The 14,504-nt window shown below is 38.6% G+C and overlaps 1 protein-coding gene across 3 annotated transcripts; it reads right to left on the bottom strand.

Moving 5' to 3' along the window:
* Window positions 1-13: 13 nt before the first annotated feature.
* On the bottom strand, window positions 14-9,995 carry LOC139292800 (muscleblind-like protein 2a). 3 transcript variants are annotated; one of them, XM_070915186.1, is made up of 9 exons: window positions 9,550-9,995; window positions 6,683-6,847; window positions 6,385-6,603; window positions 5,980-6,234; window positions 3,950-4,003; window positions 3,459-3,615; window positions 2,803-2,838; window positions 2,011-2,105; window positions 149-297 (listed from the first exon to the last, which is right to left on the bottom strand). In XM_070915186.1, exons 1-9 carry the CDS (start codon window positions 9,721-9,723, stop codon window positions 283-285), a joined length of 1,170 nt encoding a protein of 389 aa, XP_070771287.1. In that variant the 5' UTR covers window positions 9,724-9,995; the 3' UTR covers window positions 149-282. The 3 variants fall into 3 exon arrangements, with proteins under 3 accessions (XP_070771285.1, XP_070771288.1, XP_070771287.1); XM_070915184.1 differs by lacking the exon at window positions 2,011-2,105 and having other exon boundaries at window positions 14-297; XM_070915187.1 differs by lacking the exons at window positions 2,011-2,105; window positions 2,803-2,838; window positions 3,950-4,003 and having other exon boundaries at window positions 14-297.
* Window positions 9,996-14,504: the final 4,509 nt, after the last annotated feature.

Below are 14,504 nucleotides of genomic sequence, written 5' to 3'. Positions count from 1 at the left end.
AACCAGGATATTATTATGCACTGAGGATGCATGTTAATGCAGGTGCAAAGGCAGGTTCATACAATAATCTTCTGTGACACTTATCTAACACGGTATAATCCTAGTAATTGAGCTATGTAATTTATTATGAGGGATCAAAATGATGTCTACAACTTTTTCATCTGTGATGTTATCAGCATGCAGCTTGTTGTAGGTTGTGTGTGTTGTTAACGGAGTATTTACAGAGCAGATGTTTGGGGTCTTTAACAGCAGCAACACGACACTGACTTCTGTTTCTGGTGGTTACTTGAGGATGATCTGTTTTAGGGGCAAAAGACAGTCACTTAGTGGTTTAATACACTGGAAATATACTTGGTCCAAATGTGTTTGTGTCACATGACAAAGATCATCAAGTGCTCATCAAGAATTTTCATGTGATGGATAAAAAAATTACGAAAATGAAATGACATGAATACCATAACCCCATTAACTCTTGATATTAGTCTTAATTTCCCCTTTATCATTACATCAAATAACAATATTGCACAAGTGTATTATGCATAATCTTACACACATTTTCCCAGAATTCTACCTAAAATACACAGTATTGTGTATTGTTGGATACCTTCACTGCAATATAAGTAAACTCTTGTGTAACGCTCAGCCACACAACATGCATTTAAAAAGATGGACCCACCGGTGGGTCGGCAGAGTTTAAACATTAGTTTTGTATACATGCATACGACACTACACTTACAGTATGAAACAAATGTTTGATCTAAGAGAGGAGGAAAATAAACAAAGTAAAGAAGATTGTTTTTGAGGACCAAATATTTTACATGGACTCTTCTACAATCGCCATCAATCAAAACCATCAAATGTTTTGGTCTGGGCAACTGAGATTACCAAAATATAAATAATACAAATCTCAAATGTGACACACACACACACAAAGTTGCAAAGTTTCATGTATAAAAATGAAACTCTGATCAGGATAGCGGGTTTTCACAGATGATAATAATACAATAGATGCAAATGTTAACTAATTAATGTAACTAGTATGACAAGTACATAAGCTACTATTGTGTTTTAAGCATTTGCTCCTCACTTTAGACAACATTTTGCCTCAAATATTTTTATTGGAAGTTATTTCACAAACATGGCGTAAAAAAAAAAAAAAAAAAAAGAGCAGGAGAGAAAAGAAATAAGAAAAAGGGGGATATACCCGTCAACAATTCACCTGCCCCCCCCCCCAGGACTACTTATAATTTTGAGTTTGTGTTTAATTTGAGTGTTGTTCAAGAAAACATAAAATGGTGACCATATATTAAAAAAATGCTTCCGTTTATTAGTCATGATAAACCTAAAGTGTAATGTATCAGTTAGTTCTGTGATCCACTGGAGGAACTTCAGCTTTTTTCCAGAATTTAAGTATAAGGTTTTTTCCCCCAATATTCCCAATATAATCACTTTGGAATCTGGCTCCAGAAGGATATTCAGTATATTGGAGTGAATATTTCTGTCCCAAGGCTTTCTATTTTAATATAAAAGAGGGGAAACATTGGTGAATATTTCATTCAGTTTAGCTTTTGAATAGTATAACCTGTGCAGCACTTTAAACTGTATCAGGCAATGTCTGACATTTATAGAGCAAGTATGAATATATTGTAAGCTTTCATCCCATATATCATTTGAGACTTGTTGACCCTGCTCATCCTCCCCAGAGAACATTTTGAACTGCGTATTGAGTAATGAAACAGACACTGACATTGAACAAAGCAAAAAAACATGCAATAAAGAACATATGCAACGCCACTATTTGCAGATGAAAGACCTCTAAATAAATGTCATGAGGGAAAAGGGTGAGATGCAACCTAGTTCTACTGATGACCTACAGGTAGATGAAGCTGAATGATAGGCAATGCAAGCAGGGCAATGTTAAGTTGATGAAGCAACTCAGCTGGTTTAAAGATGAAGCACTCATTCAGAGCTCAAGGATTTATGACAGAAGGCTTTAAAAAAGGAGCAAACCTGATTGGCTGGTGCTGTTGCTGCGTAGGGGACACTTGTGGCGGGAGTAGTTGCTGCAGAGACAGTAGCAGGCGTAGCACTGTACATCATGGGGACTTTTTCAGGAAGGGAACCATGAAAGCAATGAAAAGGGAGGTGGAGCATTATGGTAACCATAGCAATGTTTTTCTCTCTCTTGCCAGGCAAATACAAAATGACATTAGCAGCAAGCCATCATTGGGTTAGACCAGCGGATGGCATGTGATCACACAGCAAAGCGAGACAGCAGGGGGAGAACATAAAAGGAGGGTTGATAAAGAGATAAAATTAGGAAATCTGTCCATAATTTGACATCTCAAAAGAGACGGCATGTACAGCAATGCCACCAGACATGATCAAAGTGTTTTTATAAGACATTATATTATATCATACAAGAGTATAAAGAACATTGAAGTGAATATTAGGGATGCTGATCAAATTTCCTAATCAATGGTGCAATTCTACAAACAAAATGCTTACATTTCTATATTGTGTTTGACTGCTTGAAGTGATGTTTGAGAAAGGATTATTAATATATTACAAGTAAATATGTACATCACAAGACTTGTATGCAACACAAACAAAAATATTTACTGTAAAAGTAACTGTAAAATTATCCTCTCTGATCATTTTACGATGTGGTTTTCATGTGGGTTCCTGATTGTTGCTTTCCTACACTGGAATAACAAGTAGACCAGATTAATATGAAAGTTTCACCTGTGTTCTCCATTGATTATGAGACATAGTTTATAAACAAATAAAGAAGGGACCTACCAATGCTGTTAGTCGGAGTCATGCACAAGACAGAACCTGTGTGATTATCAAATGGAAAGAGAGACGGTATTTTAACGCGTCTGACACATATCAATATAAACATTGGCTTGAGCGCACATAATACATCTGAAGTGTAGTCAGCACAACAAATAAGGCCCATAGTGTTTAGACAGAAAAGATTTAACAAATATGCAGATTAAATTAAGCTGAGTAAAGTACTACATCCATTTACAAGTTCAGGGTAAAGACACAAAACAACAGTTTTAAGTTAAAAAGTGTGTGTTTCCACTTATTCCTTGAAACAATGTGACGTTGACAGAAAAAGTTTAGCAGGCAATTTAATTGTAATCAATCCAGTGTGTCTCTAATCATATCCACATAAGAAACATTTCATGTCTATTGCATGCCGATATACCTTTTGTAAGACAGGCTTTACTTTTCAGAGCAGAGGTGTACAGATGTGATCAATACATTAATTATGGCTTAGTTTCATTTAAGAGCCCCATTGAGCCATAAACAGTCATCATGCGCAGACTTTTTTCACAGAAGACATTGTGACATGTCACAATAGGAAAAGGTCACATGTAAATACTAAAATGCACGATGGCTGTTTGATATTCATGAAAAACAGAATTAAGACAAGTTTAGAAGCTCACCTGTGGGATAAAATGCCGCAGTGGGCTGCTGCAGCTGTGTGTTGGCCAGAGCCTGATGGTAGTGCAAAAAACTGGGGCTGAGGAGAGAGCTGGCCCAGCTGCTCTTCTCATAAGCCGGTCTCTTTGGTAGGGGTTGTAGGATACTGTGGGGGAAGGCCTGAAAAGTAACAAGAGGAGACATGACACACCAAAACTTGCCAAATTTCTTTTCTCTCAGTTCAGCTACATTTCACACACTTAATATTTACTATTCATTGTAAAAAAAAAAAAAAAGTGGAAAAAAACAGCAAACACGACTACACAATAAAATGAGACTGTTATCACATAGTGAAAAAAATCAAGCATGGTTTTAGGATACAAATATGAATGGAATAATGTATCAAATTAAATATCTCTCAAATTAAGCACTGTGTACACAAAGACTATATGAGAAAATAAAAAATTATTACAGTACAATTAATAGCTACAACCAAAGCAAAAGGTGAAAATACCAGGTCTACAGTTGCCTCGAGGGATCGCTTCATTGCTTTGGCAGTCGACTGAGTCTTTTAATAGCAGGCAGCGAGCACATGATGGCAGTGGGCCAATGGGATTCAAGCGTATTAACATACAGGTAACAGCAAGCAGAGGTGCATCATGGGGGACAGCATTGTGGATAGGTGAGAAGGGGAAAACAAAACAAAATAATCTGAATGTAGTATACCACATAAAACACAGTATGCATGCATAGTAACCAAAACAACTGATTAAAGGACACACTAACTAAAGATTCCTGCATTAGTAGGTCAACATGTACAGTTAATCAATAGCTTTGCCAACATAGATATACAATGATAGGGCACAGTCTTGTATACTTTTTACATTGTATATTGATCACTATCATAACATCTCTTGATCAGAGTTTGTTAATTGTAATCAAAACACTGCCACGACGCAATCAGTGCAACTATGCACACAACATCATTTTAGAATTCATACATTGATTTTTACAGCTTTCAGGAAGGGATAACAATGTAATGCACATCATTTTTATTGTTATATGAAAGATGCCTTGGTTTTATGAGAGCTAGCTGAAATAACCATGAATCCAATGTCATAAAGCACAGAATGTGGAGCTCCATTTACTACATTCACACCAAGGGGTTTTGGTGGAATGGCAGATGCCTCTTGTGCTTGTACTGTACACAACAAAACATAATTGCTGTTGTGACCTTAAAAACACCACCTAAATCTTATGCAACAAAAATATAATGTAAATGTAAGCAACTGTAAAAGATGATGTATGATGTATTTTACTGAAGCCACATGGCAAGTGAGAGGCTGAAAATGCATTACGTTTAAAGGGAACTAAGTTAATGTTAAAGCTGAAACCAAACCAAGAAATGTTGCAAGATGCAAGAACTGGCAAACAGAAATGGCAGAAATTATGAAGGGGAAAACTGTGATGTTGATACAAAACAGATCACGTTGCTCTTTTGGGCACTATGCAGCCATTACAATGATTCATACTGTATAGCACAGAATGAGACCTCTCAGTTAACTGCAATATAGCACCTGTTCTGTCTATGAAGTGTCTGATGCATGTGCCAACATAGCAAATGTACATCTTCTGATTGGGTCTGTTTAAAGGCACAAGCCTTAAAAAAAGCACGGCTCCATTACAAAAACTCAAAATGCAAGATCGGAACCTGCCATCACTCTCAATTTAATTGACAGGTCTTTTAATACAAGAACTAACCCTTGACAACAACTACAATAAATATAATCTCATCTCATCCTTCTTTATAATGTTTTCTGATGTCATGATAAAAGGTCTGTTTACATCTGTGGTGTATGGGGGTCGCAGAGGGAGAGATATGAGGCAAAGATACTGCATGAGGTGAAAGGGACAGGTGCATGCTGGTGTTCTACAAACAACAGGAAGTAAGTTGCTGATTTAGTCCACAATTTGCATCAAACACGGCACTCCCTCTCAGAGCCATGACCCATGAATAAACGTCTATAAATCGACTTAGAAATCATAGAAAAACAGACGCTCCTTACTACTCTATGTAAGAACTGAGAATCATCAAGTTTTCTTCAGTATCAAAGCAATCCAGTGATAGTTGTCTGTACAGCCATAGTCACATAGCAAACAGGAAGTGCGAATAGCTAATTCAGCATACTTTTAATGGTGCCAATTTGCCGGGGGGGGGGGTGGGGTCAGACTTGGAAAACCCCTGATCTTTGAAATCACTAATTAGGCCTTTCACTTACAGTTTTAACTGAAGGTGGAAAAAAACAACGAATGTAATTGCTGAGTTTCTGCTTTGTTAAACACTAAGACATCAGGTAAATTTTAAGGTAATATACTATGCCACTATATGAAAATTATAGTAAACAAATATATAGTGCTCCACATTCAGTGATGTCATGGCAAAGACGATTACACCAAAAACCACCATATTATTGGCAGGATAATGTATTTTTTGTGCACACTAACACACTTTACAGTAGTCAGAAGGATAAGGCTGTGACTTACCATGGCTGCAGCTGCGGCCTGGGCTGCCACGGCTGTGTGATTGACTTGCTGTTGACTGGATTTGATTTTTGCCTGCAAGTGTGCAGGCGGGTGAAAATACTTGCACTTCTCCCTGGAGCAGCGGCTCTTGATGTAGTCCATGCAAACAGTGACAGTGTTATCAGCGGTGTCAATCATTGGACTGTCACTGGGGTGAGCAAAGCGGCAATCCGTCTCCCCTCTTGCACAGTTTCCCCGCAGAAACTCACGGCACACCTGAGACGAGCAATATAAAGATATTATATAAAGACAGCGAGAGGAACTCAGCTTGTAGCATGTAGCCAGATTATGTCAACTCACTGAAGTACTAATGTATTTTTTTCATGTTAAATCAAATCATGTCAAATCCTTGTGGTACATGAATACCTCTAGTTTGTCTGTACGCTGCAGCTTCTGTGAGGGAGAAGAAGAAGAGGAAGAAGAGGAGCTCTGGACCGTGACAGGTGGGCTCCCAGGAACAAGAACCTGGGTGCTTGGGAGGTTGTCTGTTTGGACGAGGCTCATTCCATGGGTCAAAGGTGTCATGTATGAGCCATACCCAAGACCAGTATTTGTGCCAAGTCCCTGTGCAACAGGAAATGTTGTCTATGAGGAATGACAATACATATTACAAGTGAGCATAAGACAAAAAGAAGTTCCTCCCTAATAACTATGAGGACCTCACCACAGGCTGCAGGCTGGGTCCTGGGATCATGAGCTGCATCTGTTGGGCAAGCACGGCTGCTGCTGTCTTCTGCTGGATGAGATTGTTGCGCCCGTTTATCTCTAACTGGGTTTTCAAGTGTGAAGGTGGATGAAGATACTTGCAGTTTTCTCTTGAGCATCGGCCCTGTAATTCAGAGAAAATAGAAAAGGCATAAAAAACACTCCTGAGCAAGAACACTCCTTATATTCCTCTAAATGATCTACCTTATCATGACATTTTTAAGTTGTTCCTTGAAACTGGGGAGGAAATTTCAAACATAATGGCTTTAATCATCGGTCTAAAATGAGATGCAAACTTCTTCCTCCAGCATGAGAGTCAGATGTGTTACACAAGTATTCATCACCTCCATCTACACAGCTCCCACATTCGCATTGAATGTTAGCTTTGGATGTACATGATGTGCTGCAGGACCAACCATCCAACACAAATGTAATAGACAGGGCAGTAAGAAGCATGAATTAGATGAAGAATAGTCAGATATCCATTCACAGTGCTCTCTTTAGGACTGTACTGTAGACTTTAAGAAAAAGCTGACTGGCAACATAAGACGTCCCTGAGCTTGCCAGCTCTGGGAATCCAATTGTGATTTGCTTTATATTTCAACAGCCTGGTTATTAAGCTTGAGCATTACTATCTCCTTTTAAAAGGAGCCTCCCAACACAGTTTCTGTCAATCAAGCATCTGTATTAGCCTAATGAGAGGTTAGCTCCCTCTGCTCTACATATTCAAATCCTTCAATCACGTTAACTAACTTCACCTAATTTGCATTTCTCCCAAGAGATTTATATTAATTATTTTCACTGAATATCCATGTAGGTTTAGCTGACATCAATGTTTCATTAGTCTCTATATAGCTGAGAAAATGCAGTGCCAGTAGAAAGTATTCACCCCCTCCTGAAATGTTTCGTGTTTTCATGATTTTTATACAAGTTTGTACAACTTTCTGGTTTACTTTAAAGTATGAAACGAAAGTATGCCTTACACTGGCATAAAGGTTCATATGCCACAGCTATGGAGGGCCAAGTCAAACCCAAAGAAGAAGAAGCTGTTGCCCATTGAATACTGTGTCTTGACAGTATTTCGCTTCTTTCCAGTTTAGAGAGGATATTTTTATGAGGGCTGGTTGCTATTGTCTGCCCCATTGTCTCCAAGAGAAATGCATCTAAAAGAAACCTCAGTAGCAACACCTGCTACTGGTGAAGTTTATTGCCAATCTGCATGAAACAGAGTTGAATGAAATGATGAACAGGTATGCTCACTTCTCCGCAGTCTGACAGGCGTCGTGAGAGCTAGCCACAGGTAATAGCTCAAGTTAGATTTGTGCATCAACGAGACTCTCAGCTACTTTAATGGAAGTCATGAGATACTAGTTACACCAAACATGTGCACATTCTTCAGTATAATAAAGTTAACTCTGTAAGGAGTAATTGATGAATGGGTAATAAGCAGAAAGCACAATTTGGGCAGTTAGCTGTGTTTTTTAATAAATAAAGAAGAGCGACATTATCACATGACTGCAACAGCTGTAGATTTGCTAGCTGACCTCTTATTTCCATCCTTGCAACAGACTGCAATTCTACGTTAAGATGTTATTCCTGCATTCTTAAAAATAAAGATAAAACTAGGCTTGGTATATATATATATATATATAAAACATATACTATATAGTGTGGGATAAAAACATATACATATATATATATATCTATATATCTATATATATATATATATAGAACTGCAGTGCAGTTTTGATCAATTCACAGCTACAGTGGTAGAGCGTGTGCCCCGTAAACAAAAGCTGAGTCCTTACCCAGTGGCCTTTAGCCCAGGCCCCTTGACCACTCGGGCACAGAGAAGGCCCTCTGTCCAGACAAGCTGTGTATAAACTGCCTACAGTCAGGAGATAAGACGATGACTCAACATGAGAATAATCCTGGGGGCAAAGCTGTATTGTGTTGTGATAGTGACTGTGTGAGAGTGGATTAAGGCAGCCCTGATCTCATTCAGGGCAACTGAGCAAACAGGAGAATAAACTGGCCGTAATCCAACTGGCTGCCAGAATGTTTTCACTGTCTGCATTAGATAAGTGATGAGAGTAACGTCTGACAGGTATTTTCCTCTACTTTTGGAAAAATGTGGTATTACTGACTGGACCTATATGTAATGGAAGATAAAGCTGCATTTGAGATTGCAGTTTTGCTCTGTGGTTTCACATGTTTCTGCAGGAAACTGGATGTTGGGGCAGCTTAAATTTCACCATAAGGTTGGGTTAGGACTTTAGACTGGACACTGACAGTAGTAGCTGAAGACCATTTCCCTCCTCTATTATCAACACTTACAGGAGAGGAAGAAGAGGAGAAAGAAAAGAGTTATGTTTTTATCCCACACTATATAGTATATGTTTGAACCTTGCAGTGTAGAAACTGTGAATGATATCAGGGATGCTTTTCCAAACTCACACCCCAACCCACGTCCTGCTGTTATCGCCAGTTAGCTTGGTAGAACCGCAGGTTTAGCTGTATTTGATGGGGCAGGCTGGCTAGCTAGATGGCCTTACAAAGATGGAACCTGCAGCCCAAGAACACTCTGAGTAATGCCTCTCAAGAACAGCAAAAAGGTTGTAAAAAATAAGAATGTTAAAATGTATTTTTGATTTAGCACAATAGTGAAAGCATTAACTCAGGGACAGGGGTAACAACATGGAAAATACATTTTTTATTTCATGGGATTTCTAAAGTTGTCTACTCCTTTATACAAGCAAACATTTCTTACATTCAGTAAAGGATCATTAGTGTCACAGATAATACAGTGTGTGGAATATTTCTTACCTTCAAGGAGTCAAAGCAGGCAATAACTCTCCCATTTTCAACTTGGCAGCTCTTCGGAGGATGAGCAAACTTGCATTCCTCATCACTACGAGAACAGTTTCCTCTTTGAAACTGTCGACAGACTTCCAGAGTTAGCCATTTTGTGTCTCTTACTGAAGAAACGTTCAACGCCATATCCAAATTTTGTAATCATAAATTTAATTTTTACAAAGTCAATCTTATTGTCTTGTGCCTCATACACAAACAGCTACAGGTTGGCTCTATGCACAAAGTCCTCTTTTAAAACAAAGGACAGGTGAGTTGTCCATCAGCTGGAGCAGAACGGTCAACTGGTTGGTCAATCACTGAGAAATCTCAAAATAATCAACTGCAGATGTGTTTTTGTCTGTGACACTTTCAAGTGTATATTCCACAGATGATGGTGCTCATAAATATCAGACAAGTGAAAGCTAATGCAGACTTGTCATTTTAGTCATACATTCTCAGGTCATTTATTCTCTGTCCTCTTATATTATGGCTCTATTTTAGAACTTTCTAGGTGCTGATGTTGTGCAAAGTGGTGGAAAAGGGCTTGCAGCTGAGGTATCCTGTGTTGGTGCCCGAGTCTTAAAGAAAGCAGAGGCCGGCAATGTACACGGACCAACTTCAAGTCGGGGATATCTTCTCAAAGGCACTTTCTGTTGGTGAACTGAAAGACAAAAAAAACATGCATATCACTGAAGTTGTATCCAAATAAACAACATTCTAATTATGGTGCCATTAGTCTCGAGTTGGCACATTTAGAGCCACCATAAATTATTTCTGAACACTCATTGCATGTAATTTCTTCTCTTCTCTAGAGGCCGCTCATTCTCAAGAGTCATCTGTTCTTGAGCAGTTTCCAGCAGAAAGAAGATTAGGTCAAACAATGACAAATGTGAATTTGTGTAATTAGTTATATTTAGTCATGCCAGACTCTCAAGAGACTAATAGTTTTGAGTCATTATCTGGTTCTCAAATGTGACCATTTGCTGACTTTATCTCTTTTAAACTGAATCTCTTTGGGTTTTGTTCTGTTGGTTGCACAAAACAAAACATCTGAAGACATCACCTTGGACTCTGGCACATCGTGATGGAATTTGTCCGCTACTTTCTGACATTTTGTGGACTAAACAATGAATCGATTAATCGAGAAAATAATTGTTAGTTACAGCTCTGAACTAGACAAGACTTGACAAGCAAAACACCAACGGCAAACTAGGACCATCAAAATGATAAGAACTGAATAAAGTTTTTAGACCAAAACAGTATTACAGCTTGATGAACAAGCTACCAATTCAGCATTTAATTTGGCCCTGTGTCTGAATACACATTTCAAGATGAACGCCTATATGTTTGCTAATGGTAAGAGAACACAGATGCTCATTATTATTATTGTCTTATGATGGTTGTTGTACACGCAATATTATGTCTGCACATTTCACAATCGATTTCTCTAGGCCATGCTTCTTCAATAACAACGTAAGCATGTGACAAGCACAGAGCCACGGTTGTTGTTCTAGTCCCGGCTGTGTAGCTGGGTGTTGTCGTGTAATCAATCAGTCAATCAATAACAGAATATGAACCTTTCCAAAGCTCAAATCCATTGAACCATAAGATGCTTGTTATACTACATATATAACAGATTTTGTTGATCAGTATCCACTAAAACAGACTGCCAATTAAAACTAGATTTCATCTTAAACATACATTTCACTGTGATACATTGTGCTTTCTCTCTGCTCTCTATAACCTATTTTCCATTACACTGTTACTCTCTATTTGCTAATACTGTAGGATGACATGAGCAGTTGGTGCCAAATTGCTACAGTCAGATACGCTGACTCTTTGCCCACCACAGCACATACAGAATACAAGGAAAGCAAGACAAAACTTAAACACACATCATGTTGGGAGTCAAACACAGGGCAGGATACTCAGACCAGTACGCTAAGTGGTAAAACACACAGGAAGTTGCTGAGCAGGCAGGAAAGGTGGTTAACTCGTAAGCGGAGTACATTTCTACGCGAGTTGAAATATTTCTCCACTGAGAGCTGTAACATGGTCTACGAATATACATACTCAAAGGGCACGGATTCAGAATAAACTCTGCTGTTGTTAACGCAGATCTGTAACAGCCTCTCAGCTTTACTGCATGCTATCCCACAGCATACTGCAGCAAATTCCTTTGGGCGCAAGTCAGGAAACGGTGCAAGAAAAACCTACCTCTCTCACTTCATGCAGCACTAAAGAACTTCTGTCCCCGACTGAGAATCTAGGTTAGAAATACAACTTTTGAGTTGCTAACTTGTTAAGATAAGGACCACAACAACAGCTTTTATCCCCCTTCTCTGTCCCATGGATTCAGTGACCAAAGATTTCCTCTTCACAACAGTGAAAACAGACAGTCTGTCCAACTCTAGCTGAAACATTTCCAGCCACCCCCTTCCTGCCTGGGAGCCAGCCTCCGGGAAGACCCTCCCAGTCAGAAATTGGCCAATAGAAAACCAGAGGCTGATGCACTGTGTAAAAGCTGGCTGCACAGCTTGGAGCAAGACACTGCTGGCAGTTGACCCTTTATCTATGAATAAAATTTGATTAGAGTGCAACACTAGATCTTGCCTCCAGAATTTATTACTGCAATGGTGAGCAAGTATAGAATTAAAATAGAAATGATATACCCACTAACACTGTACAAACCTTTGCACAGTGCCCTGCAAATCAGTTAGTACAGTTACTGTAAATGTCATAAGCTCCCGTTTGCATTATTTGCAGGTCGGTCATAGTTCCAACAGTCTCAGTATGTTTCTATTGCAATTGTGTAATTACAACTCCATATAAATCAGGTTTTCAACCTGGCCTGGTCCGGAATTTGAATATTGATATCAGAGTACATCAGAGCTTTTTTCTTACAGAATGTATAAATAGTACTGTACCATCATATTCACCTCTAAAACAGGTGCAATAACACAAGTGTTAAATGTAATTTCTCATGCAATGTTACTCAACCACCTTACAAAATAATATTTGGTAATATTCTTTTTGAATGTGTAGCCCCATCATAACAAATTATTCAGTGTTAATTTAAGATTTGTTCGCCTAGATTGCCTAGATTGCAAAAATGCATAAATAATTCATTCACTTCCCTCGAATGCTGCTTCTGATATGTAACTTCTCGGCCAAAAAAGGATTTCATGTGAAATCCAGCATGACAGCTCCCTAGATTGACAAGATAAACTCTCAAAATGTATCACCAATGTGTATAATACTGAATTATATTGCAGTAAAATATGAATATGAGAACTCTGCCAATTAAATCACTACCATTTTTTAGTACTGATGTTTAAAACATTTTCAGTATTTTTATAAGTTCAGCACAGATGTCAATTTCCTGTTGCACAGCTTACTTTGTGGCGTATGATAGTGAATTAAGGCATTAAGTATTCTTGGTGAAACCCGTTTTCTAGTTTGAACCGTGGATAAATGCTCATTTCAGTGTATTTCTGACACATGCTGCCATATTCAGTACAGCAGTAAGGATGAGACACACACATTGTACCGCTACTTGGAGGTTAAACACATATCTTAAAGATCTTGTGCGATTGTAATTCTGTTTAATGCAGTTATAAAATACTTTAGATTGTTTGTGAGAGGTTGCTGTCCATATTTTATGGAAGGGGAAATGTGAATCTCGCTTGTCTGATAATGGATGTCCGCCCATGCAACGTTACAGTATGTACAGTAACGATTCTGAACTTCAAAACGCAACTAACAGCAGAAAATACAACACCACTACAATGACAGTCAGCTACCTGACACGGTCTCATTTGCACAGTTTGGTACTTCAAAGGTAGCACGATTAAGTCTCTGATTTGCATTCTCATCCTAGGCTACTTTAGCTAGCTATTCACACATACTTAGCTAGCAAGCTAAAGACGCAGCCGTCATGGGGCTAACCGACATTATATAGAACACTGACATTAACGTTAAAATTTATTATCTTACGTTAGCCACACTGTTAGCCCAGGAGAGCACCTGCTTACCTCATCATCACGGATGAACCGCTTCCAGGAGGATCACGCACCAGCGAGGGCAGACGACACGGCAGTCCAACTGAACTAACGAAAACAAGATGTCAAGTGCTCCCGAAATGTCCGTTCAACAGCCCATTTGATTCTTGCTCTGTTCGTTGAATTTTAGCGTGTTATTTCGGCTATGTACCCGACCCCATTTCTTCATTACTTTATAGCACTGCACAGATTTAAGCAACAAGCTTTTGACAGCTTACTGTACGATCGTCAATTTAATGTGATGAGGGGTTTCCGGGTTGCGCTGAGACGCCTAAAGACAATCGATTATTGAATATATTGCGTTTAAAATAAAGCTGCAAACAACATCATATATTAAAATATTAGATACATTAAGTTGATTTTAACGTAATCAATTTTGTGCAAAAATAGGCAATTCTATAACTTATACCTCCTAACCTCCCCCCCACGACTACAAAGTGGTACGATCCACACGAATGCCAGTAGGCTAAAAGGGCAAGGGTTTGCTTGTTACCAAGGGAACAGCAATAAAACCATGTGAGTTTTTTGGATTAGTTTAACGAGAACACGCTTTCACGCACAAATATAAACAACTAATTGAAGAAGTATATCAATAGAAATTTGACAAAGATAGTGTGAAGTAAAGATATGCCCAATAATTTGCACTGTAAGTAATCAAATAGCCCATGTGTCCTAAATAGTTGTGTAGCCAATCTGTTTGTGTAAGAAATAACGTAATGATAATGGAAGACCTTTAAAGAGTTACAATGAAAAACCATTGACTTGTGTAATCAGAATAAGAAGCAAAGCAGTAGCCGAGTCTCATAGGTCTGCTCAAGGTCAAATAAGATGGATGCTAACCCAGATAAGATCAGCCAGGCAGGGTGA

Source organism: Enoplosus armatus, chromosome 11, assembly GCF_043641665.1.
Source record: "Enoplosus armatus isolate fEnoArm2 chromosome 11, fEnoArm2.hap1, whole genome shotgun sequence".
Lineage (NCBI taxonomy): Eukaryota > Metazoa > Chordata > Actinopteri > Centrarchiformes > Enoplosidae > Enoplosus > Enoplosus armatus.
The sequence above is the reverse complement of the archived record's forward strand: the minus strand, read 5'-3'. Positions and strand labels throughout refer to the sequence as shown.

Coding starts and splice junctions, on each gene's coding strand:
- LOC139292800 (XM_070915184.1), bottom strand. CDS start 9,723: ATGGCGTTGAACGTTTCTTCAGTAAGAGACACAAAATGGCTAACTCTG. Junction 6,848..9,549: donor CCTGCTTTGACTCCTTGAAG/GTAAGAAATATT, acceptor TCTGAATTACAG/GGCCGATGCTCAAGAGAAAA. Junction 4,004..5,979: donor AGGCCGCAGCTGCAGCCATG/GTAAGTCACAGC, acceptor TGCTATTAAAAG/ACTCAGTCGACTGCCAAAGC.